Consider the following 23,514-nt stretch of genomic DNA (forward strand, 5'->3'; position numbering starts at 1 on the left):
ATGAGGAGTACTGACTGATCCTGATACAATGAATGGGCATTACATGCCTCTCACAGAGTTTGGCAGGGAAATGACCCTGAAGGGTTAACCTGGAGCATTTCTCATAACAATACAAGCTGCAATACACACATTGGCCACAGGGATATCTGTGGAACGCATAGACAGGAAGTAGAGAGAGCCACTGACATTTGCTTCCGGGTTACAGGTAAAGTGGGAGGAAGTAGAAGGCAGACATTGTTGGAACTGGCAGGAGGAGGTAACAATGTATCTAATTTAATATACTCTGATATTTGTTTATTTTCTTCTTCTCCATATAAAGTGTCTATGTATATTGTAATAATAGTGATATAAGACATCTGTGTGCGCTGTAATTGTAATAATAGTGATATAAGACATCTATATGTGCTGTAATTGTAATAATAGTGATATAACACATCTATATGTGCTGTAATTGTAATAATAGTGATATAACACATCTATATGTGCTGTAATTGTAATAATAGTGATATAACACATCTATATGGGCTGTAATTGTAATAATAGTGATATAAGACATCTATATGTGCTGTAATTGTAATAATAGTGATATAACACATCTATATGTGCTGTAATTGTAGTAATAGTGATATAACACATCTATATGTGCTGTAATTGTAATAATAGTGATATAACACATCTATATGTGCTGTAATTGTAATAATAGTGATATAACACATCTATATGTGCTGTAATTGTAATAATAGTGATATAACACATCTATATGTGCTGTAATTGTAATAATAGTGATATAACACATCTATCTGTGCTGTAATTGTAATAATAGTGATATAACACATCTATATGTGCTGTAATTGTAATAATAGTGATATACACATCGATATGTGATGTAATTGTAATACTAGTGATATAACACATCTGTATGTGCTGTAATTGTAATAATAGTGATATAACACATCTATATGTGCTGTAATTGTATTAATAGTGATATAACACATCTATATGTGTTATACAACCTCCTTCAATGAGTCCTCATCCACCCCAACCATCTCTCGGTGGGAGTCCCCCAAGGCTCGGTCCTTGGCCCCCTACTGTTCACCCTATACACATCCTCCATTGGCAAGGTTATCTCCTCCATGGGTTTTAAAGGGAACCATAGATGAAGGAGAAAAATAAGTTATACATACCTGGGGCTTCCTCCAGCCCCATACTTGCTGATCGATCCCACACCGCTGTCTTCCTCTGCCTGGATCTACGAGAACCGACTCCCCGCTGTTCCGTCAGTCGGAGCCAGTCTAAGCGTAAGGGAAGTGCGCTGTTTGCGTATCTCTGCAGCAGTGTATGGAGAGATACGTAGAGGGCGCACTTCTCCTGCGTAGCCTGGCTCTGATGACGTCAGTGACGGGAGCCAGTTCTCGTAGATGCAGACAGCGGAGGACGGCGGCGTGGGATCGATCAGGAGGAAGCCCCAAGTATGTATAACATCTTTTTCTTTTTTTTTGCCATCTCTGGTTCCCTTTAACTATCATCTGTATGCAGATGACCCCGATATCTACCTCCACACCCCTGACATATCCACCACTACCATGGACAAGGTCTCCTTCTGCCTATGAGCCATCTCCTCCTGGATGTCCGCTAGGTTCCTGAAACTAAATCTAGACAAAACGGAATTTATGATCTTCCCACCCCGGCCATCCCTGAACCTCCCAGATGTGCAGGTCACTGTTAACCACACTACCATTCGCCCTACTTCTCAAGACCGCTGTCTGGTTGTCACCCTGGTCTCCGCACTCTCCTTCACTTCCCACATCCAAAACCTCACAAAGTCCTGCAACTTCCACCTTCGTAACATCTGTAAGATTCGCCCATTCCTGACCTCTGCCACCACCAAACTCATCATCCATGCCCTCATAATTTCCCACCTCAACTACTGCAATGCCCTTCTGTCTGGTCTCCCTATGACCCAAACAGCCCCACTGCAGTCCATCATGAATGCGGCAGCCAGAATTATCCACTGCTCCCATCGCTCCACCATGGCGGATCCCCTCCTAGAATCCCTCCACTGACTTCCTATCCAGTCCAGAATCAGATTCAAGATATTGTGTCTGACCTACAAATCCGTCCACAAAACCTGTCCAACCTACATTTCCGATCTTACTCAGAGGTACACACCAAGCCGCTCACTCCGCTCCTCCAATGAACTTCGCCTAACCGCCCCCCGCATCACCCAGTCCCATGCACGCCTCCAGGACTTCTCAAGAGCTGCTCCAACACTATGGAACTCCCTACCTCCACCCATTAGGGCAGCCCCCTCCTTCAACATCTTCAAGAAAGCCCTCAAAACTCACCTTTTCACTCTGGCCTACCACCCCCCACTACTGCTCTAAACCCGCAGCTGAACTCTGGTCCCATACCTTTCGTGTCCCTACCCCTCCCTCTAGATTGTAAGCCTTTGGGCAGGGTTAGGCAGGGTCCTCCTCCTTTTGTGTCCTACCTGTTCATGTACCTCCATTACTGTGCACCCGTGCTATAGATCTGAGTGAGCTCGACTTGCCTAATCTCCATGCTCCCATCCAGTGACTGACTAAGCATTACCTTGTACTCATACTGTGCTGCGTGATCTCCATGCTCCATCCAGTGACTAAGCATTACCTTGTACTCATACTGTGCTGTGTGATCTCCATGCTCCATCCAGTGACTAAGCATTACCTTGTACTCATACTGTGCTGTGTGATCTCCATGCTCCATCCAGTGACTAAGCATTACCTTGTACTCATACTGTGCTGTGTGATCTCCATGCTCCCATCCAGGGACTAAGCATTACCTTGTACTCATACTGTGCAGTGTGATCTCCATGCTCCATCCAGTGACTAAGCATTACCTTGTACTCATACTGTGCTGTGTGATCTCCATGCTCCCATCCAGGGACTAAGCATTACCTTGTACTCATACTGTGCTGTGTGATCTCCATGCTCCCCTCCAGTGACTAAGCATTACCTTGTACTCATACTGTGCTGTGTGATCTCCATGCTCCATCCAGTGACTAAGCATTACCTTGTACTAATACTGTGCTGCATGATCTGGTCTTTCTTGTATTCCTGTATTGTCTTATTGCTGTTTGTCACCCCTAAATATTGTTGGTAACCCTAACTAATGTCCAGCGCTGTGTAATATGTTGATGCTTTATAAATACTATAAATAAATTAATATATGTGCTGTAATTGTAATAATAGTTATATAAGACATATATATAAGCTGTAATTGTAATAATAGTGATATAACACATCTATATAAGCTGTAATTGTAATAATAGTGATATAACACATCTATATGTGCTGTAATTGTAATAATAGTGATATAACACATCTATATGTGCTGTAATTGTTATAATAGTGATATAACACATCTATATAAGCTGTAATTGTAATAATAATGATATAACACATCTATATGTGCTGTAATTGTAATAATAGTGATATAACACATCTATATGTGCTGTAATTGGCAGTGTTCTCCCCAGAAATTTTTTCCAGCCGGGTGGCATGAAAAAGTAGCCGGGTGGCGTGCGAGGGGGGAATGCAACTCTGCTTACAGAATAAAAAGAGGATGAGGAGGCAAACCGATGTACCTGCTAAGTACACACAATGCAATTTCCGGACAGATTTACTGTCAGTTCGACAATTTTCAACATGCCTGATCTGATTTCCGATTTTCTGTTCACTTCTATAGGAAATCGTGCAGAAATCAGATAGGACATGTTGGGAATAATCGATCTGACAGTAGATCTGTCAGAAAATTGCATTGTGTGTACCTAGCAGATTGTTTCAGATTAAGGTGCTCAGGTTCCTTTTTAAGCAGACCTGAACAGACAACCTCCTCTCTGCTCTAAAAGATGCACAACAGCATAACCTTTAAAGGACAACTGTAGTGAGAAGAATATGGAGACTGCCATATTTATTTCTTCTTAAACAATACCAGTTGCCTGGCAGCCCTGCTGATCTATTTGGCTGCAGTAGTGTCTGAATCACACCAGAAACAAGCATGCAGCTAATCTTGTCAGATCTGTCAATATGATCAGAAACATCTGATATGCTGCATGCTTGTTCAGAGGCTAGGGTAAAAGTATTAGAGGCAGGGGATCAGCAGGACAGCCAGGCAACTGGCATTGCTTATAAGTAAATAATTATGGCAGCTTCCATATCAGTTTCACTTCAGTTGTCCTTTAAAGAAAAACATTTATTACAGCTGATACAAATGCTGCAATAAATCTGCAGTGTGTCCACTTCCTGCTTTCTTGGAAGCAGAGATGTTAACATTCAGGGCTTTTCAAATGTGCTTATCTGCAGTCATGTGACACAGAAAGAGATCAAATTAGACAGGCTAAACTGTGTAAATACAGGGTGCATTTCTCTGTTTTCCTTCTGTCCTGTGCAAGAGTTCAGCTCCACTAAATTTCCCCAGTGTGCAGGGGGAGGGGCAGCACTACAGATACAAAGCTGGGGCCAGCGAGAAACACACACAGCAGGAGACAAGTGCACAGGGGGCTGCCTACAGACAGCCTGTCATTCAACATGCTCTGCATAGCTGTGTCTCCTCTGCTCACCCCCCTCTCCCCCCCCCCAAAGTAAATAAACATGCAGAGGTGTGAAGGGGCATCACTTCTCCTGATCTCCGGGTCTCCCTCCAGCCGGATTAAACGAGCAGCTGCCGTTTTCAACTACTCAGGCATGTTGTTTACCTGCAGTCTGGAGGAGAAGGAGAGACTACGTGAGCCGCTCTGAGGCTGTCCCGGAAACTCACGTGGCTCTCATCTCACTCCTGGAAGCTGCTGCTGTGTGGGCGTTTTTTTTGCTTTACTGCTCTCTCCGGTTTCATTAACGAGAGTGAGAGGCACCGTAATAAAACAGATCCTATCACTTGGAGAGCAGTAGGAAGAATCGGAGCAGGAGTCCCGCCCCTTACAACCCACCTAGCCACTCCCTCCCTGTCTCACCAGAACACTTGAGCTGACAGGCAGAGGAGCGCTCCTTCAGTGTACAGCATCAGCCTTTGCTATTGTGCGAGGCTGGCGCTGACTGAAAGCAGGCAATGGAGCGTTCCTAAGTGAAGTTTACTAGAAGCCCCAGGCGAGCACATGACAACAGGCGGGTGGGGCTTCAAATCAGCCGGGCGGCCCGCCCACCTAATTAGCCCTGGGGAGAACACTGAATTGGAATAGTGGTGGTATAAGACACCACTATGCGCTTTGAGTCCCACGGGAGAAAAGTGCTTTACAAATGTTATTTGTTGTTGTTGTTGTTGATAAGACACCTATATGTGCTGTAATTGTAATAATAGTGATATAACACATCTATATGTGCTGTAATTGTAATAATAGTGATATAACACATCTATATAAGCTGTAATTGTAATAATATAAGTACAGAGGGGCTGCAGCACACAACAGGAAAACAGTGACAGGGGCTCTTGGTTACGCTTTAACGCGCTTAAGCTCACCAACTGCGCCAAAGTGTCCCCAATCTGGTGAGTCCTACTCTACCATGCAAAATGCCAGTTTTTATAAGCAGTCTAGTGGGAACTAAACCAAAAACCCTAAAATGTCAACTAGATGGGAAAAAAGGAAATTAAAAACACCTCACCCTTCACCTAGCTACCAAACGAACTCTCTTAACATGTGCAAAGCACTCATTTATATACTTAACTGTGCTAGAGGTGGGCGTGGTCATGCAGGCTCACAGGGGGAAAATTATATGTGCTGCTCACCCCTTGGTAATTGCAATAATAGTGATATAACACATCTATATAAGCTGTAATTGTAATAATAGTGATATAACACATCTATATAAGCTGTAATTGTAATAATAGTGATATAACACATCTATATGTGCTGTAATTGGAATAATAGTGATATAACACATCTATATGTGCTGTAATTGGAATAATAGTGATATAACACATCTATATGTGCTGTAATTGGAATAATAGTGATATAACACATCTATATGTGCTGTAATTGGAATAATAGTGATATAACACATCTATATGTGCTGTAATTGGAATAATAGTGATATAACACATCTATATGTGCTGTAATTGGAATAATAGTGATATAACACATCTATATGTGCTGTAATTGGAATAATAGTGATATAACACATCTATATGTGCTGTAATTGTAATAATAGTGATATAACACATCTATATGTGCTGTAATTGGAATAATAGTGATATAACACATCTATATGTGCTGTAATTGGAATAATAGTGATATAACACATCTATATGTGCTGTAATTCTAATAATAGTGATATAACACATCTATATGTGGTGTAATTGTAATAATAGTGATATAACACATCTATATGTGCTGTAATTGTAATAATAGTGATATAACACATCTATATGTGCTGTAATTGTAATAATAGTGATATAACACATCTATATGTGCTGTAATTGTAATAATAGTGATATAACACATCTATATGTGGTGTAATTGTAATAATAGTGATATAACACATCTATATGTGCTGTAATTGTAATAATAGTGATATAACACATCTATATGTGGTGTAATTGGAATAATAGTGATATAACACATCTATATGTGCTGTAATTGGAATAATAGTGATATAACACATCTATATGTGGTGTAATTCTAATAATAGTGATATAACACATCTATATGTGCTGTAATTGGAATAATAGTGATATAACACATCTATATGTGGTGTAATTGTAATAATAGTGATATAACACATCTATATGTGGTGTAATTGGAATAGTGGTCGTATAAGACACCTATATGTGCTGTAATTGTAATAATAGTGATATGACTTTAAATCCCTCCTCACACGTGTTGCTGACTGCCTGCCTGCTATATCCTCTTTCATGTCCTCTCGCTTTTTAGAACTCAGTGGGGTTGTTTCACTAAAGTTAGCGCCGTGTAACAGTGAGAGTTATCAGCTGTTATGTGCGTTATAAAACTGAAGTGCCTTAATTAAGGTCCTTGCACGCTATGTGTGCTACCGGCAGCGTAGCATGTATAATCGGGGATTGGGCACTCTGTGCACGCTATGCTGCTGAATTGCAGAATAGCAAACGCTAATTGCTAACACGGCTCCACTCCTCCCACCCTCCTCACCAGCGGGTCCAGTCACAGGACCTGATCCCCACACTCTGATTGGCCCAATAGGCTGCCTGTCAAGTGACAGCCTATTACACGCGTAGCGTGCAAGGACACTAAGTAAGGCACTTAAGTTTTATAGTGTGCCTAACTGCTGATAACCCTCGCTGTTACACCGCGCTAACTTTATTGAATCAACCCCAATATGAATAAAACAGAACTAATCAGCTTTCCACTGTCTCTGTCCACCTCTCTGCCTGATATAACAATAATTGTTGATAACATCCCTATAAACAGTTCCCAAAGCACGGTGCTTAAAGAGAACCAGAGACGAAGCACCCTCATGTATTTTACCATATATATCAATGGGAACATGACAGTAAACACCTACTCTTTGTTTCATCTTACACTGCTCAGTCTCCTTGTTATCAGCTCTGATAAATCTCCAACTGAGCATTCATTCTAGCTTGGCCCCGGAATGATTATAGCGGAGTCAGTCTTCTGTGATGTCTTTTCAAGCCCAAGCCTGCCCCCTCCTGACTCTGCTTTCCTGCTATGAGAATACATAGCAGAAAATCAGAGCCACAAGGGGGCAGACTTGAGCTTGAAAAGACATCACAGAAGACTGACTCACCTATAATCACTCCGGGGCAAAGCTAGATAAATGCTCAGTCGTAGATTTTATCAGAGCTGATAACATGAAGACTGAGCAGTGAAAGATGAAACAAAGAGCAGAGTAGGTGTTTACTGTCATGTTATCATTGATATATATGGTAAAATACATGAGGGTGCTTCGTCTCTGGTTCTATTTAAGGGTAATATTTGATTCTTCTCTCTCATTTATTCCTCATATTAACTCTCTAACCAGCTCCTGTCATCTCCAACTTGAAAACATATCCCACATCTGACGTTTTCTCACTCCGGACTCTACTAAAATGTTAGTAGTACATGCTCTTATTATAACTAGCTTGGATTATTGTAATATATTGCTTGGTGGACTACCAACGACTGGCACCGCTCCAATCTGTACTGAACTCAGCTGCTCGACTCATTAATCTCTCCTCTCGCTCTTCCTCTGCTGCTCCTCTCTGCCAAGCTCTTCACTGGCTGCCAAATAACCAGAGGATCCAGTGCAAACTCCTAACCCTAATCTACAAAGCTCTCCACAATCTCTCTCCTCTGTACATCTCCTCACTACTTTCCAGATACCAACCCAACCGCAATCTCAGATCGGCACATGATCTTCTTAGGCCATTCCCCTTAAACCTCTCAAGTTTTACTCCTTACTAGATAACCTAAACATGCACTGCCTGTATGTATACCGCATACACCCCCCTTTTCCCCTACCTCCTTTCCCCCCCCATTCCTTTAGATTGTAAGCTTGCAAGGACAGAGCTCTCTCACCCTTTTGTGACTTGGAATTAGTTACTCATTTCATAGCTTGCACTCTGTTATACATTATATTCATCATGTTACATCTGTCAGTGTAATCACCAGTTCTGTATCTTGTATCAGTGTTTATATTTGATGTATATCATTGTCTGTATCATTATGTATCCCTTGTTTGTTTTCCTACTTTGTACAGCGCCACGGAATATGTTGGAGCTTTATAAATTAATAATAATACATCTATATGTGCTGTCATTGTAATAACAGAGATATAACACATCTATATAAGCATCTATCCTCTATAATAATCCTCTACTCTCGCTGCGTCCAGCAGCTGTCCCTGTTATTTTGTTACTGCACATGTGCGCAGTAACGAACAGCTGGACGGGACCAGGGAGCGAGGTGGGTGGGCGGGCTGTTGCGTGCACGCAGCAAGTGCATGCGCGCGCATGTGCAGTGACTGGCGGCGGTAGAGCCTGTTTTTAAATGGGCTTGGGTCTACTAGTATAAGCATAAAAGCGATATAACACATCTATGAAATAATAGTGGCCTAAGACTTCTATATGTGCTGTACTTGTAATAATCTTGATATAACACATCTATATGTGCTGTAATTGTAATAGTAGTAATATAACATATCTATATCTAGTGTAATAATAGAGGATATAACACACCTACAGTATATCTAATGTAGTAATAGAGGATATAACACATATTTAAGGTGTATATAAGGTGGGGGGAAAGGCTGCGCATCCCTAAACACATGTTGCAATTGAATGGTTAATCGCACAGGCATACACCGCCTCTGTTAGACTGAAAAATGCATGCCCTGCATCCAAGACAAGTGCCAACATTTATTAAACGAGGAGGAACTTTAGCTTCCAATATGGTTTGCATGCAAAGTATATTATACTAGACACTTGCGCCACGGTGAGGCAAACCTCAGGGCAAATGACCTAACCTAAATGTAAAACCTTGGGAGCAGCTAAGCAGAAAAAAATGTGTAACTAACAACATCCTCACTCTATCATTTCTGTACAGGTGAGAGCGACCTCTGGTGATCACATGACCACTTCAGTAATGATGGAGGCGGAGCCTGGTCACATGGCCGAGAGGATACTAAACCTCACACTGGAGATCATCTGCCTGATGACGGGAGAGGTGAGGATGACTGTCACATTGGGGAATACTTTTATTCCTTTTTATTAAAACCTATGGAAAGCCCTGGAGGATTATGGGAATATCTCCTAATGTGATTGTTTTGTTTTTATGCAGAGTTTGCCGGCTGCAAAGTTTGGTGATCATGTGACCATTACTGTGCCCCCTCCTCAATGCCTTAGTCTGGAGGGACACAATGACAAGAAGATACTAGAGGTTATCAAGGAGATGATGGAGCTGCTGACAGGAGAGGTGAGCAGTGCTGGGAATTATGGGATATTAACCAGTAACACAAGGGGCGTGTCTGGGTGGTGAGAGGTGCTGGGAATTATGGGACATTATCCAGTAACACAAGGGGCGTGTCTGGGTGGTGAGAGGTGCTGGGAATTATGGGAGATTATCCAGTAACACAAGGGGCGTGTCTGGGTGGTGAGAGGTGCTGGGAATTATGGGACATTATCCAGTAACACAAGGGACGTGTCTAGGTGGTGAGAGGTGCTGGGAATTATGGGACATTATTCAGTAACACAAGGGGCATGTCTGGGTGGTGAGAGGTGCTGGGAATTATGGGATATTATCCAGTAACACAAGTGGTGTCTGACAAAATATAGGTAGAAGGCTGCGCATCCCTGACCCAATACTGTACAATTGAATGGTTAATCGCTGTGGCGCACACCGCCTCCCCTGGACTAAAATGTACGCCCGCATCCAAACAATGCAATACTGGTTTATGGAGAAATTTTAGCTTCCATCATAGTTTTGCATGCAAAAATATAATATACTGGACATCTGCACCAACGTTGAGGTAAATCTCCAGAGCAGATGTCCTAACACTAAACTAACCTAAGTTAAAAGCAAATGTCTTTACCCTGGCAGCAGCTACGCTAAAATGTGTAACTTACATTCAATACAGACAGCAGGAAACAAAGCAAGCGCTCACCAATATGGGCTGCAACTGAATGACTCATCACCTCATATGCACCGCTTAAATAGCTCAAATACACACTCAGCAATCAGACAGATGCAAAACATATGCAAAACTAAACTAAATACTTACCATGCAAAACAGGATAGCACAATGGGTGCTGCTAGCCTGGTAGTTACAGAACTGTGGATACAAAATATAGGTAAAAGGCTGCGCATCCCTGACCCAATACTGTACATTCAGATGCGGCTCATATTGGTGAGCGCTTGCTTTGTTTTCTGCTGTCTGTATTGAATGTAAGTTACACATTTTAGCATAGCAGCTGCCAGGGTAAAGACATTTACTTTTAATTTAGGTCAGTTTAGTGTTAGGACATCTGCTCTGGAGATTTACCTCAACGTTGGTGCAGATGTCCAGTATATCTATATTTTTGCATTCAAAACTATGATGGAAGCTAAAATTTCTCCATAGACCAGTATTGCATTGTTTGGATGCGGGCGTACATTTTAGTCCAGGGGGGGCGGTGTGCGCCACAGCGATTAACCATTCAATTGTACAGTATTGGGTCAGGGATGCGCAGCCTTCTACCTATATTTTGTTTCCACAGTTCTGTAACTACCAGGCTAGCAGCACCCATTGTGCTATCCTGTTTTGCATGGTAAGTATTTAGTTTAGTTTTGCATATGTTTTGCATCTGTCTGATTGCTGAGTGTGTATTTGAGCTATTTAAGCGGTGCATATGAGGTGATGAGTCATTCAGTTGCAGCCCATATTGGTGAGCGCTTGCTTTGTTTGCTACAAGTGGTGTCTGGGTGGTGAGCAGGGAATTATGGGACATTATCCAGTAACACAAGTGGCGTGTCTGGATGGTGAGCATCGAATTATGGGACATTATCCAGTAACACAAGGGGCGTGTCTGGGTGCTGAGAGGTGCTGGGAATTATGGGGTATTATCCAGTAATACAAGGGGCGTGTCTGAGTGGTGAGCAGGGAATTATGGGATATTATCCAGTAACACAAGGGGCGTATCTGGGTGGTGAGAGGTGCTGGGAATTATGGGAGATTATACAGTTACACAAGGGGCGTGTCTGGGTGGTGAGAGGTGCTGGGAATTATAGGATATTATCCAGTAACACAAGGGACATGTCTGGGTGGTGAGAGGTGCTGGGAATTATGGGAGATTATCCAGTAACACAAGGGGCGTGTCTGGGTGGTGAGAGGTGCTGGGAATTATAGGATATTATCCAGTAACACAAGGGGCGTGTCTGGGTGGTGAGAGGTGCTGGGAATTATGGGACATTATCCAGTAACACAAGGGGCGTTTCTGGGTGCTGTGAGGTGCTGGGAATTATGGGATATTATCCAGTAATACAAGGGGCGTGTCTGGGTGGTGAGCAGGGAATTATGGGATATTATCCAGTAACACAAGGGGCGTGTCTGGGTGGTGAGAGGTGCTGGGAATTATAGGATATTATCCACTAACACAAGGGGCGTGTCTGGGTGGTGAGAGGTGCTGGGAATTATGGGATATTATCCAGTAACACAAGGGGCGTGTCTGGGTGGTGAGAGGTGCTGGGAATTATGGGATATTATCCAGTAACACAAGGGGCTTGTCTGGGTGGTGAGAGGTGCTAGGAATTATGGGATATTATCCAGTAACACAAGGGGCGTGTCTGAGTGGTGAGCAGGGAATTATGGGATATTATCCAGTAACACAAGGGGCGTATCTGGGTGGTGAGAGGTGCTGGGAATTATGGGAGATTATACAGTTACACAAGGGGCGTGTCTGGGTGGTGAGAGGTGCTGGGAATTATAGGATATTATCCAGTAACACAAGGGACATGTCTGGGTGGTGAGAGGTGCTGGGAATTATGGGAGATTATCCAGTAACACAAGGGGCGTGTCTGGGTGGTGAGAGGTGCTGGGAATTATAGGATATTATCCAGTAACACAAGGGGCGTGTCTGGGTGGTGAGAGGTGCTGGGAATTATGGGACATTATCCAGTAACACAAGGGGCGTTTCTGGGTGCTGTGAGGTGCTGGGAATTATGGGATATTATCCAGTAATACAAGGGGCGTGTCTGGGTGGTGAGCAGGGAATTATGGGATATTATCCAGTAACACAAGGGGCGTGTCTGGGTGGTGAGAGGTGCTGGGAATTATAGGATATTATCCACTAACACAAGGGGCGTGTCTGGGTGGTGAGAGGTGCTGGGAATTATGGGATATTATCCAGTAACACAAGGGGCGTGTCTGGGTGGTGAGAGGTGCTGGGAATTATGGGATATTATCCAGTAACACAAGGGGCTTGTCTGGGTGGTGAGAGGTGCTAGGAATTATGGGATATTATCCAGTAACACAAGGGGCGTGTCTGGGTGGTGAGAGGTGCTGGGAATTATGGGATATTATCAAGTAACACAAGGGACATGTCTGGGTGGTGAGAGGTGCTGGGAATTATGGGACATTATCCAGTAACACAAGGGGCGGGTCTGGGTGGTGAGAAGTGCTGGGAATTATGGGACATTATCCACTAACACAAGGGGCCTGTCTGGGTGGTGAGAGGTGCTGGGAATTATGGGACATTATGCACTAACAAAAGCGGTGTGTCTGGGTGGTGAGAGGTGCTGGGAATTATGGGACATTATCCAGTAACACAAGGGGCGTGACTGGGTGGTGAGCAGTGCTGGGAATTATGGGACATTATCTAGTAACACAAGGGGCGTGTCTGGGTGGTGAGCCGGGAATTATGGGACATTATCCAGTAACACAAGGGGTATGTCTGGGTGGTGAGCCGGGAATTATGGGATATTATCCAGTAACACAAGCGGCGTGTCTGGGTGGTGAGCAGGGAATTATGGGACATTATCCAGTAACACAAGGGGCGTGTCTGGGTGGAGAGAGGTGCTGGGAATTATGGGATATTATCCACTAACACAAGGGGCCTGTCTGGGTGGTGAGAGGTGCTGGGAATTATGGGATATTATCCACTAACAAAAGGGGTGTGTCTGGGTGGTGAGAGGTGCTGGGAATTATGGGACATTTTCCAGTAACACAAGGGGCGTGTCTGGGTGGTGAGAGGTGCTGGGAATTATGGGACATTATCCAGTAACACCCAGGGGGCGTGACTGGGTGGTGAGCAGTGCTGGGAATTATGGGATATTATCCAGTAACACAAAGGGCGTGTCTGGGTGGTGAGAGGTGCTGGGAATTATGGGATATTATCCTGTAACACAAGCGGTGTGTCTGGGTGGTGAGCAGGGAATTATGGGACATTATCCAGTAACACAAGTGGCGTGTCTGGGTGGTGAGCAGGGAATTATGGGACATTATCCAGTAACACAAGTGGCGTGTCTGGAAACGCAATGCGGGTAAATATTTCACCAGAAAAGAAACGCAATGCGGGCAAACATTTCACCAGAAAAGAAACGCAATGCGGGCAAACATTTCACCAGAAAAGAAACGCAATGCGGGCAAACATTTCACCAGAAAAGAAACGCAATGCGGGCAAACATTTCACCAGAAAAGAAACGCAATGTGTGCAAACATTTCACCTGGAAAAAAAAAACGCAATGCGGGAAAACATTTCACCAGGAAAGAAACGCAATGCGGGCAAACATTTCACCTGGAAAAAAAAACGCAATGCGGGAAAACATTTCACCAGGAAAGAAACGCAATGTGTGCAAACATTTCACCTGGAAAAAAAAAACGCAATGCGGGAAAACATTTCACCAGGAAAGAAACGCAATGCGGGCAAACATTTCACCTGGAAAAGAAACGCAATGCGGGCAAACATTTCACCAGAAAAGAAACGCAATGCGGGCAAACATTTCACCTGGAAAAGAAACGCAGTGCGGGCAAACATTTTACCTGGAAAAGAAAGCATTTACTCACCTGGCAGAAATCTCCGGCCTCTGGCGCGCTGCTCCCGGGACCATCTTCCTCCTGCTCGTCTCCCGCGCTGACAGGGCTACAGCAAGATGGCGCCCGAAGCCCTGTACTGGAGACACAAATAGTCTCCAGTACAGGGCTCCGGCAGCCATCTTGTCGTAGCCCTGCTCGCCTGCCGGTGTCGGAACACAGTTAGGCTGGTAGCGGGGCTGCGGGCAATGAACTGGCACGGAGTCTATAGATGCCGCTGCCAGTTCATAAGGATAGAGTGGCCAGAGTCCCGAGGCCGGGACGTCCCGCTGCTGAAAGCGGGACGTTTCCCGGGACCTCATGCAGCCTGGGACAGCGGCCCCCGAATCCGGGACACGTCCCAGGCAATCCGGGACGTCTGGTCACTCTACATTATCCAGTAACACAAGGGGTGTGTCTGGGTGGTGAGAGGTGCTGGGAATTATGGGACATTATCCAGTAACACAAGGGGCGTGTCTGGGTGGTGAGAGGAGCTGGGAATTATGGGATATTATCCAGTAACACAAGGGGCGTGTCTGGGTGGTGAGAGGAGCTGGGAATTATGGGACATTATCCAGTAACACAAGGGGCGTGTCTGGGTGGTGAGCAGTGCTGGGAATTATGGGATATTATCCAGTAACACAAGGGGTGTGTCTGGGTGGTGAGAGGTGCTGGGAATTATGGGACATTATCCAGTAACACAAGGGGCGTGTCTGGGTGGTGAGAGGTGCTGGGAATTATGGGACATTATCCAGTAACACAAGGGGCGTGTCTGGGTGGTGAGAGATGCTGGGAATTATGGGACATTATCCAGTAACATAAGGGGCGTGTCTGGGTGGTGAGAGGTGCTGGGAATTATGGGATATTATCCAGTAACACAAGGGGTGTGTCTGGGTGGTGAGAGGTGCTGGGAATTATGGGATATTATCCAGTAACACAAGGGGCGTGTCTGGGTGGTGAGAGGTGCTAGGAATTATGGGATATTATCCAGTAACACAAGGGGCGTGTCTGGGTGGTGAGAGGTGCTGGGAATTATGGGATATTATCAAGTAACACAAGGGACATGTCTGGGTGGTGAGAGGTGCTGGGAATTATGGGACATTATCCAGTAACACAAGGGGCGGGTCTGGGTGGTGAGAAGTGCTGGGAATTATGGGACATTATCCACTAACACAAGGGGCCTGTCTGGGTGGTGAGAGGTGCTGGGAATTATGGGACATTATGCACTAACAAAAGCGGTGTGTCTGGGTGGTGAGAGGTGCTGGGAATTATGGGACATTATCCAGTAACACAAGGGGTGTGACTGGGTGGTGAGCAGTGCTGGGAATTATGGGACATTATCTAGTAACACAAGGGGCGTGTCTGGGTGGTGAGCCGGGAATTATGGGACATTATCCAGTAACACAAGGGGTATGTCTGGGTGGTGAGCCGGGAATTATGGGATATTATCCAGTAACACAAGCGGCGTGTCTGGGTGGTGAGCAGGGAATTATGGGACATTATCCAGTAACACAAGGGGCGTGTCTGGGTGGAGAGAGGTGCTGGGAATTATGGGATATTATCCACTAACACAAGGGGCCTGTCTGGGTGGTGAGAGGTGCTGGGAATTATGGGATATTATCCACTAACAAAAGGGGTGTGTCTGGGTGGTGAGAGGTGCTGGGAATTATGGGACATTTTCCAGTAACACAAGGGGCGTGTCTGGGTGGTGAGAGGTGCTGGGAATTATGGGACATTATCCAGTAACACCCAGGGGGCGTGACTGGGTGGTGAGCAGTGCTGGGAATTATGGGATATTATCCAGTAACACAAAGGGCGTGTCTGGGTGGTGAGAGGTGCTGGGAATTATGGGATATTATCCTGTAACACAAGCGGTGTGTCTGGGTGGTGAGCAGGGAATTATGGGACATTATCCAGTAACACAAGTGGCGTGTCTGGGTGGTGAGCAGGGAATTATGGGACATTATCCAGTAACACAAGTGGCGTGTCTGGAAACGCAATGCGGGTAAATATTTCACCAGAAAAGAAACGCAATGCGGGCAAACATTTCACCAGAAAAGAAACGCAATGCGGGCAAACATTTCACCAGAAAAGAAACGCAATGCGGGCAAACATTTCACCAGAAAAGAAACGCAATGCGGGCAAACATTTCACCAGAAAAGAAACGCAATGTGTGCAAACATTTCACCTGGAAAAAAAAACGCAATGCGGGAAAACATTTCACCAGGAAAGAAACGCAATGCGGGCAAACATTTCACCTGGAAAAAAAAACGCAATGCGGGAAAACATTTCACCAGGAAAGAAACGCAATGTGTGCAAACATTTCACCTGGAAAAAAAAACGCAATGCGGGAAAACATTTCACCAGGAAAGAAACGCAATGCGGGCAAACATTTCACCTGGAAAAGAAACGCAATGCGGGCAAACATTTCACCAGAAAAGAAACGCAATGCGGGCAAACATTTCACCTGGAAAAGAAACGCAGTGCGGGCAAACATTTTACCTGGAAAAGAAAGCATTTACTCACCTGGCAGAAATCTCCGGCCTCTGGCGCGCTGCTCCCGGGACCATCTTCCTCCTGCTCGTCTCCCGCGCTGACAGGGCTACAGCAAGATGGCGCCCGAAGCCCTGTACTGGAGACACAAATAGTCTCCAGTACAGGGCTCCGGCAGCCATCTTGTCGTAGCCCTGCTCGCCTGCCGGTGTCGGAACACAGTTAGGCTGGTAGCGGGGCTGCGGGCATTGAACTGGCACGGAGTCTATAGATGCCGCTGCCAGTTCATAAGGATAGAGTGGCCAGAGTCCCGAGGCCGGGACGTCCCACTGCTGAAAGCGGGACGTTTCCCGGGACCTCATGCAGCCTGGGACAGCGGCCCCCGAATCCGGGACACGTCCCAGGCAATCCGGGACGTCTGGTCACTCTACATTATCCAGTAACACAAGGGGTGTGTCTGGGTGGTGAGCAGTGCTGGGAATTATGGGATATTATCCAGTAACACAAGGGGTGTGTCTGGGTGGTGAGAGGTGCTGGGAATTATGGGACATTATCCAGTAACACAAGGGGCGTGTCTGGGTGGTGAGAGGTGCTGGGAATTATGGGACATTATCCAGTAACACAAGGGGCGTGTCTGGGTGGTGAGAGATGCTGGGAATTATGGGACATTATCCAGTAACATAAGGGGCGTGTCTGGGTGGTGAGAGGTGCTGGGAATTATGGGATATTATCCAGTAACACAAGGGGTGTGTCTGGGTGGTGAGAGGTGCTGGGAATTATGGGATATTATCCAGTAACACAAGGGGCGTGTCTGGGTGGTGAGAGGTGCTAGGAATTATGGGATATTATCCAGTAACACAAGGGGCGTGTCTGGGTGGTGAGAGGTGCTGGGAATTATGGGATATTATCAAGTAACACAAGGGACATGTCTGGGTGGTGAGAGGTGCTGGGAATTATGGGACATTATCCAGTAACACAAGGGGCGGGTCTGGGTGGTGAGAAGTGCTGGGAATTATGGGACATTATCCACTAACACAAGGGGCCTGTCTGGGTGGTGAGAGGTGCTGGGAATTATGGGACATTATGCACTAACAAAAGCGGTGTGTCTGGGTGGTGAGAGGTGCTGGGAATTATGGGACATTATCCAGTAACACAAGGGGCGTGACTGGGTGGTGAGCAGTGCTGGGAATTATGGGACATTATCTAGTAACACAAGGGGCGTGTCTGGGTGGTGAGCCGGGAATTATGGGACATTATCCAGTAACACAAGGGGTATGTCTGGGTGGTGAGCCGGGAATTATGGGATATTATCCAGTAACACAAGCGGCGTGTCTGGGTGGTGAGCAGGGAATTATGGGACATTATCCAGTAACACAAGGGGCGTGTCTGGGTGGAGAGAGGTGCTGGGAATTATGGGATATTATCCACTAACACAAGGGGCCTGTCTGGGTGGTGAGAGGTGCTGGGAATTATGGGATATTATCCACTAACAAAAGGGGTGTGTCTGGGTGGTGAGAGGTGCTGGGAATTATGGGACATTTTCCAGTAACACAAGGGGCGTGTCTGGGTGGTGAGAGGTGCTGGGAATTATGGGACATTATCCAGTAACACCCAGGGGGCGTGACTGGGTGGTGAGCAGTGCTGGGAATTATGGGATATTATCCAGTAACACAAAGGGCGTGTCTGGGTGGTGAGAGGTGCTGGGAATTATGGGATATTATCCTGTAACACAAGCGGTGTGTCTGGGTGGTGAGCAGGGAATTATGGGACATTATCCAGTAACACAAGTGGCGTGTCTGGGTGGTGAGCAGGGAATTATGGGACATTATCCAGTAACACAAGTGGCGTGTCTGGAAACGCAATGCGGGTAAATATTTCACCAGAAAAGAAACGCAATGCGGGCAAACATTTCACCAGAAAAGAAACGCAATGCGGGCAAACATTTCACCAGAAAAGAAACGCAATGCGGGCAAACATTTCACCAGAAAAGAAACGCAATGCGGGCAAACATTTCACCAGAAAAGAAACGCAATGCGGGAAAACATTTCACCAGAAAAGAAACGCAATGTGTGCAAACATTTCACCTGGAAAAAACAACGCAATGCGGGAAAACATTTCACCAGGAAAGAAACGCAATGTGGGCAAACATTTCACCTGGAAAAAAAAACGCAATGCGGGAAAACATTTCACCAGGAAAGAAACGCAATGTGTGCAAACATTTCACCTGGAAAAAAAAACGCAATGCGGGAAAACATTTCACCAGGAAAGAAACGCAATGCGGGCAAACATTTCACCTGGAAAAGAAACGCAATGCGGGCAAACATTTCACCAGAAAAGAAACGCAATGCGGGCAAACATTTCACCTGGAAAAGAAACGCAGTGCGGGCAAACATTTTACCTGGAAAAGAAAGCATTTACTCACCTGGCAGAAATCTCCGGCCTCTGGCGCGCTGCTCCCGGGACCATCTTCCTCCTGCTCGTCTCCCGCGCTGACAGGGCTACAGCAAGATGGCGCCCGAAGCCCTGTACTGGAGACACAAATAGTCTCCAGTACAGGGCTCCGGCAGCCATCTTGTCGTAGCCCTGCTCGCCTGCCGGTGTCGGAACACAGTTAGGCTGGTAGCGGGGCTGCGGGCAATGAACTGGCACGGAGTCTATAGATGCCGCTGCCAGTTCATAAGGATAGAGTGGCCAGAGTCCCGAGGCCGGGACGTCCCGCTGCTGAAAGCGGGACGTTTCCCGGGACCTCATGCAGCCTGGGACAGCGGCCCCCGAATCCGGGACACGTCCCAGGCAATCCGGGACGTCTGGTCACTCTACATTATCCAGTAACACAAGGGGTGTGTCTGGGTGGTGAGAGGTGCTGGGAATTATGGGACATTATCCAGTAACACAAGGGGCGTGTCTGGGTGGTGAGAGGAGCTGGGAATTATGGGATATTATCCAGTAACACAAGGGGCGTGTCTGGGTGGTGAGAGGAGCTGGGAATTATGGGACATTATCCAGTAACACAAGGGGCGTGTCTGGGTGGTGAGCAGTGCTGGGAATTATGGGATATTATCCAGTAACACAAGGGGTGTGTCTGGGTGGTGAGAGGTGCTGGGAATTATGGGACATTATCCAGTAACACAAGGGGCGTGTCTGGGTGGTGAGAGGTGCTGGGAATTATGGGACATTATCCAGTAACACAAGGGGCGTGTCTGGGTGGTGAGAGATGCTGGGAATTATGGGACATTATCCAGTAACATAAGGGGCGTGTCTGGGTGGTGAGAGGTGCTGGGAATTATGGGATATTATCCAGTAACACAAGGGGTGTGTCTGGGTGGTGAGAGGTGCTGGGAATTATGGGACATTATCCAGTAACACAAGGGGCGTGTCTGGGTGGTGAGAGGTGCTGGGAATTATGGGACATTATCCAGTAACACAAGGGGCGTGTCTGGGTGGTGAGAGATGCTGGGAATTATGGGACATTATCCAGTAACATAAGGGGCGTGTCTGGGTGGTGAGAGGTGCTGGGAATTATGGGATATTATCCAGTAACACAAGGGGTGTGTCTGGGTGGTGAGAGGTGCTGGGAATTATGGGATATTATCCAGTAACACAAGGGGCGTGTCTGGGTGGTGAGAGGTGCTAGGAATTATGGGATATTATCCAGTAACACAAGGGGCGTGTCTGGGTGGTGAGAGGTGCTGGGAATTATGGGATATTATCAAGTAACACAAGGGACATGTCTGGGTGGTGAGAGGTGCTGGGAATTATGGGACATTATCCAGTAACACAAGGGGCGGGTCTGGGTGGTGAGAAGTGCTGGGAATTATGGGACATTATCCACTAACACAAGGGGCCTGTCTGGGTGGTGAGAGGTGCTGGGAATTATGGGACATTATGCACTAACAAAAGCAGTGTGTCTGGGTGGTGAGAGGTGCTGGGAATTATGGGACATTATCCAGTAACACAAGGGGCGTGACTGGGTGGTGAGCAGTGCTGGGAATTATGGGACATTATCTAGTGACACAAGGGGCGTGTCTGGGTGGTGAGCCGGGAATTATGGGACATTATCCAGTAACACAAGGGGTATGTCTGGGTGGTGAGACGGGAATTATGGGATATTATCCAGTAACACAAGCGGCGTGTCTGGGTGGTGAGCAGGGAATTATGGGACATTATCCAGTAACACAAGGGGCGTGTCTGGGTGGAGAGAGGTGCTGGGAATTATGGGATATTATCCACTAACACAAGGGGCCTGTCTGGGTGGTGAGAGGTGCTGGGAATTATGGGATATTATCCACTAACAAAAGGGGTGTGTCTGGGTGGTGAGAGGTGCTGGGAATTATGGGACATTTTCCAGTAACACAAGGGGCGTGTCTGGGTGGTGAGAGGTGCTGGGAATTATGGGACATTATCCAGTAACACCCAGGGGGCGTGACTGGGTGGTGAGCAGTGCTGGGAATTATGGGATATTATCCAGTAACACAAAGGGCGTGTCTGGGTGGTGAGAGGTGCTGGGAATTATGGGATATTATCCTGTAACACAAGCGGTGTGTCTGGGTGGTGAGCAGGGAATTATGGGACATTATCCAGTAACACAAGTGGCGTGTCTGGGTGGTGAGCAGGGAATTATGGGACATTATCCAGTAACACAAGTGGCGTGTCTGGAAACGCAATGCGGGTAAATATTTCACCAGAAAAGAAACGCAATGCGGGCAAACATTTCACCAGAAAAGAAACGCAATGCGGGCAAACATTTCACCAGAAAAGAAACGCAATGCGGGCAAACATTTCACCAGAAAAGAAACGCAATGTGTGCAAACATTTCACCTGGAAAAAAAAACGCAATGCGGGAAAACATTTCACCAGGAAAGAAACGCAATGCGGGCAAACATTTCACCTGGAAAAAAAAACGCAATGCGGGAAAACATTTCACCAGGAAAGAAACGCAATGTGTGCAAACATTTCACCTGGAAAAAAAAACGCAATGCGGGAAAACATTTCACCAGGAAAGAAACGCAATGCGGGCAAACATTTCACCTGGAAAAGAAACGCAATGCGGGCAAACATTTCACCAGAAAAGAAACGCAATGCGGGCAAACATTTCACCTGGAAAAGAAACGCAGTGCGGGCAAACATTTTACCTGGAAAAGAAAGCATTTACTCACCTGGCAGAAATCTCCGGCCTCTGGCGCGCTGCTCCCGGGACCATCTTCCTCCTGCTCGTCTCCCGCGCTGACAGGGCTACAGCAAGATGGCGCCCGAAGCCCTGTACTGGAGACACAAATAGTCTCCAGTACAGGGCTCCGGCAGCCATCTTGTCGTAGCCCTGCTCGCCTGCCGGTGTCGGAACACAGTTAGGCTGGTAGCGGGGCTGCGGGCAATGAACTGGCACGGAGTCTATAGATGCCGCTGCCAGTTCATAAGGATAGAGTGGCCAGAGTCCCGAGGCCGGGACGTCCCGCTGCTGAAAGCGGGACGTTTCCCGGGACCTCATGCAGCCTGGGACAGCGGCCCCCGAATCCGGGACACGTCCCAGGCAATCCGGGACGTCTGGTCACTCTACATTATCCAGTAACACAAGGGGTGTGTCTGGGTGGTGAGAGGTGCTGGGAATTATGGGATATTATCCAGTAACACAAGGGGCGTGTCTGGGTGGTGAGAGGAGCTGGGAATTATGGGACATTATCCAGTAACACAAGGGGCGTGTCTGGGTGGTGAGCAGTGCTGGGAATTATGGGATATTATCCAGTAACACAAGGGGTGTGTCTGGGTGGTGAGAGGTGCTGGGAATTATGGGACATTATCCAGTAACACAAGGGGCGTGTCTGGGTGGTGAGAGGTGCTGGGAATTATGGGACATTATCCAGTAACACAAGGGGCGTGTCTGGGTGGTGAGAGATGCTGGGAATTATGGGACATTATCCAGTAACATAAGGGGCGTGTCTGGGTGGTGAGAGGTGCTGGGAATTATGGGATATTATCCAGTAACACAAGGGGTGTGTCTGGGTGGTGAGAGGTGCTGGGAATTATGGGATATTATCCAGGAACACAAGGGGCGTGTCTGGGTGGTGAGAGGTGCTAGGAATTATGGGATATTATCCAGTAACACAAGGGGCGTGTCTGGGTGGTGAGAGGTGCTGGGAATTATGGGATATTATCAAGTAACACAAGGGACATGTCTGGGTGGTGAGAGGTGCTGGGAATTATGGGACATTATCCACTAACAAAAGTGGTGTGTCTGGGTGGTGAGAGGTGCTGGGAATTATGGGACATTATCCAGTAACACAAGGGGCGTGACTGGGTGGTGAGCAGTGCTGGGAATTATGGGACATTATCTAGTAACACAAGGGGCGTGTCTGGATGGTGAGCCGGGAATTATGGGACATTATCCAGTAACACAAGGGGTATGTCTGGGTGGTGAGCCGGGAATTATGGGATATTATCCAGTAACACAAGCGGCGTGTCTGGGTGGTGAGCAGGGAATTATGGGACATTATCCAGTAACACAAGGGGCGTGTCTGGGTGGAGAGAGGTGCTGGGA

The 23,514-nt window shown here is 46.4% G+C and overlaps 1 protein-coding gene across 1 annotated transcript in view; it reads left to right on the forward strand.

The window, feature by feature from the left end:
• The first annotated feature begins 209 nt into the window (after positions 1-209).
• The window catches only part of LOC137535597 (zinc finger protein 850-like), a 77,820-nt gene continuing 54,515 nt past the window's right edge, over positions 210-23,514 (forward strand). The window contains exons 1-3 of the mRNA XM_068257444.1: positions 210-256; positions 9,551-9,670; positions 9,785-9,919. Of these exons, the coding sequence (XP_068113545.1) occupies positions 9,575-9,670; positions 9,785-9,919 (231 nt within the window). The 5' untranslated portion in view covers positions 210-256; positions 9,551-9,574. The remainder of the gene's footprint in view (positions 257-9,550; positions 9,671-9,784; positions 9,920-23,514) is intronic.

The sequence above is a fragment of the Hyperolius riggenbachi genome, chromosome 10 (assembly GCF_040937935.1).
Source record: "Hyperolius riggenbachi isolate aHypRig1 chromosome 10, aHypRig1.pri, whole genome shotgun sequence".
Classification (NCBI taxonomy): Eukaryota; Metazoa; Chordata; class Amphibia; order Anura; family Hyperoliidae; genus Hyperolius; species Hyperolius riggenbachi.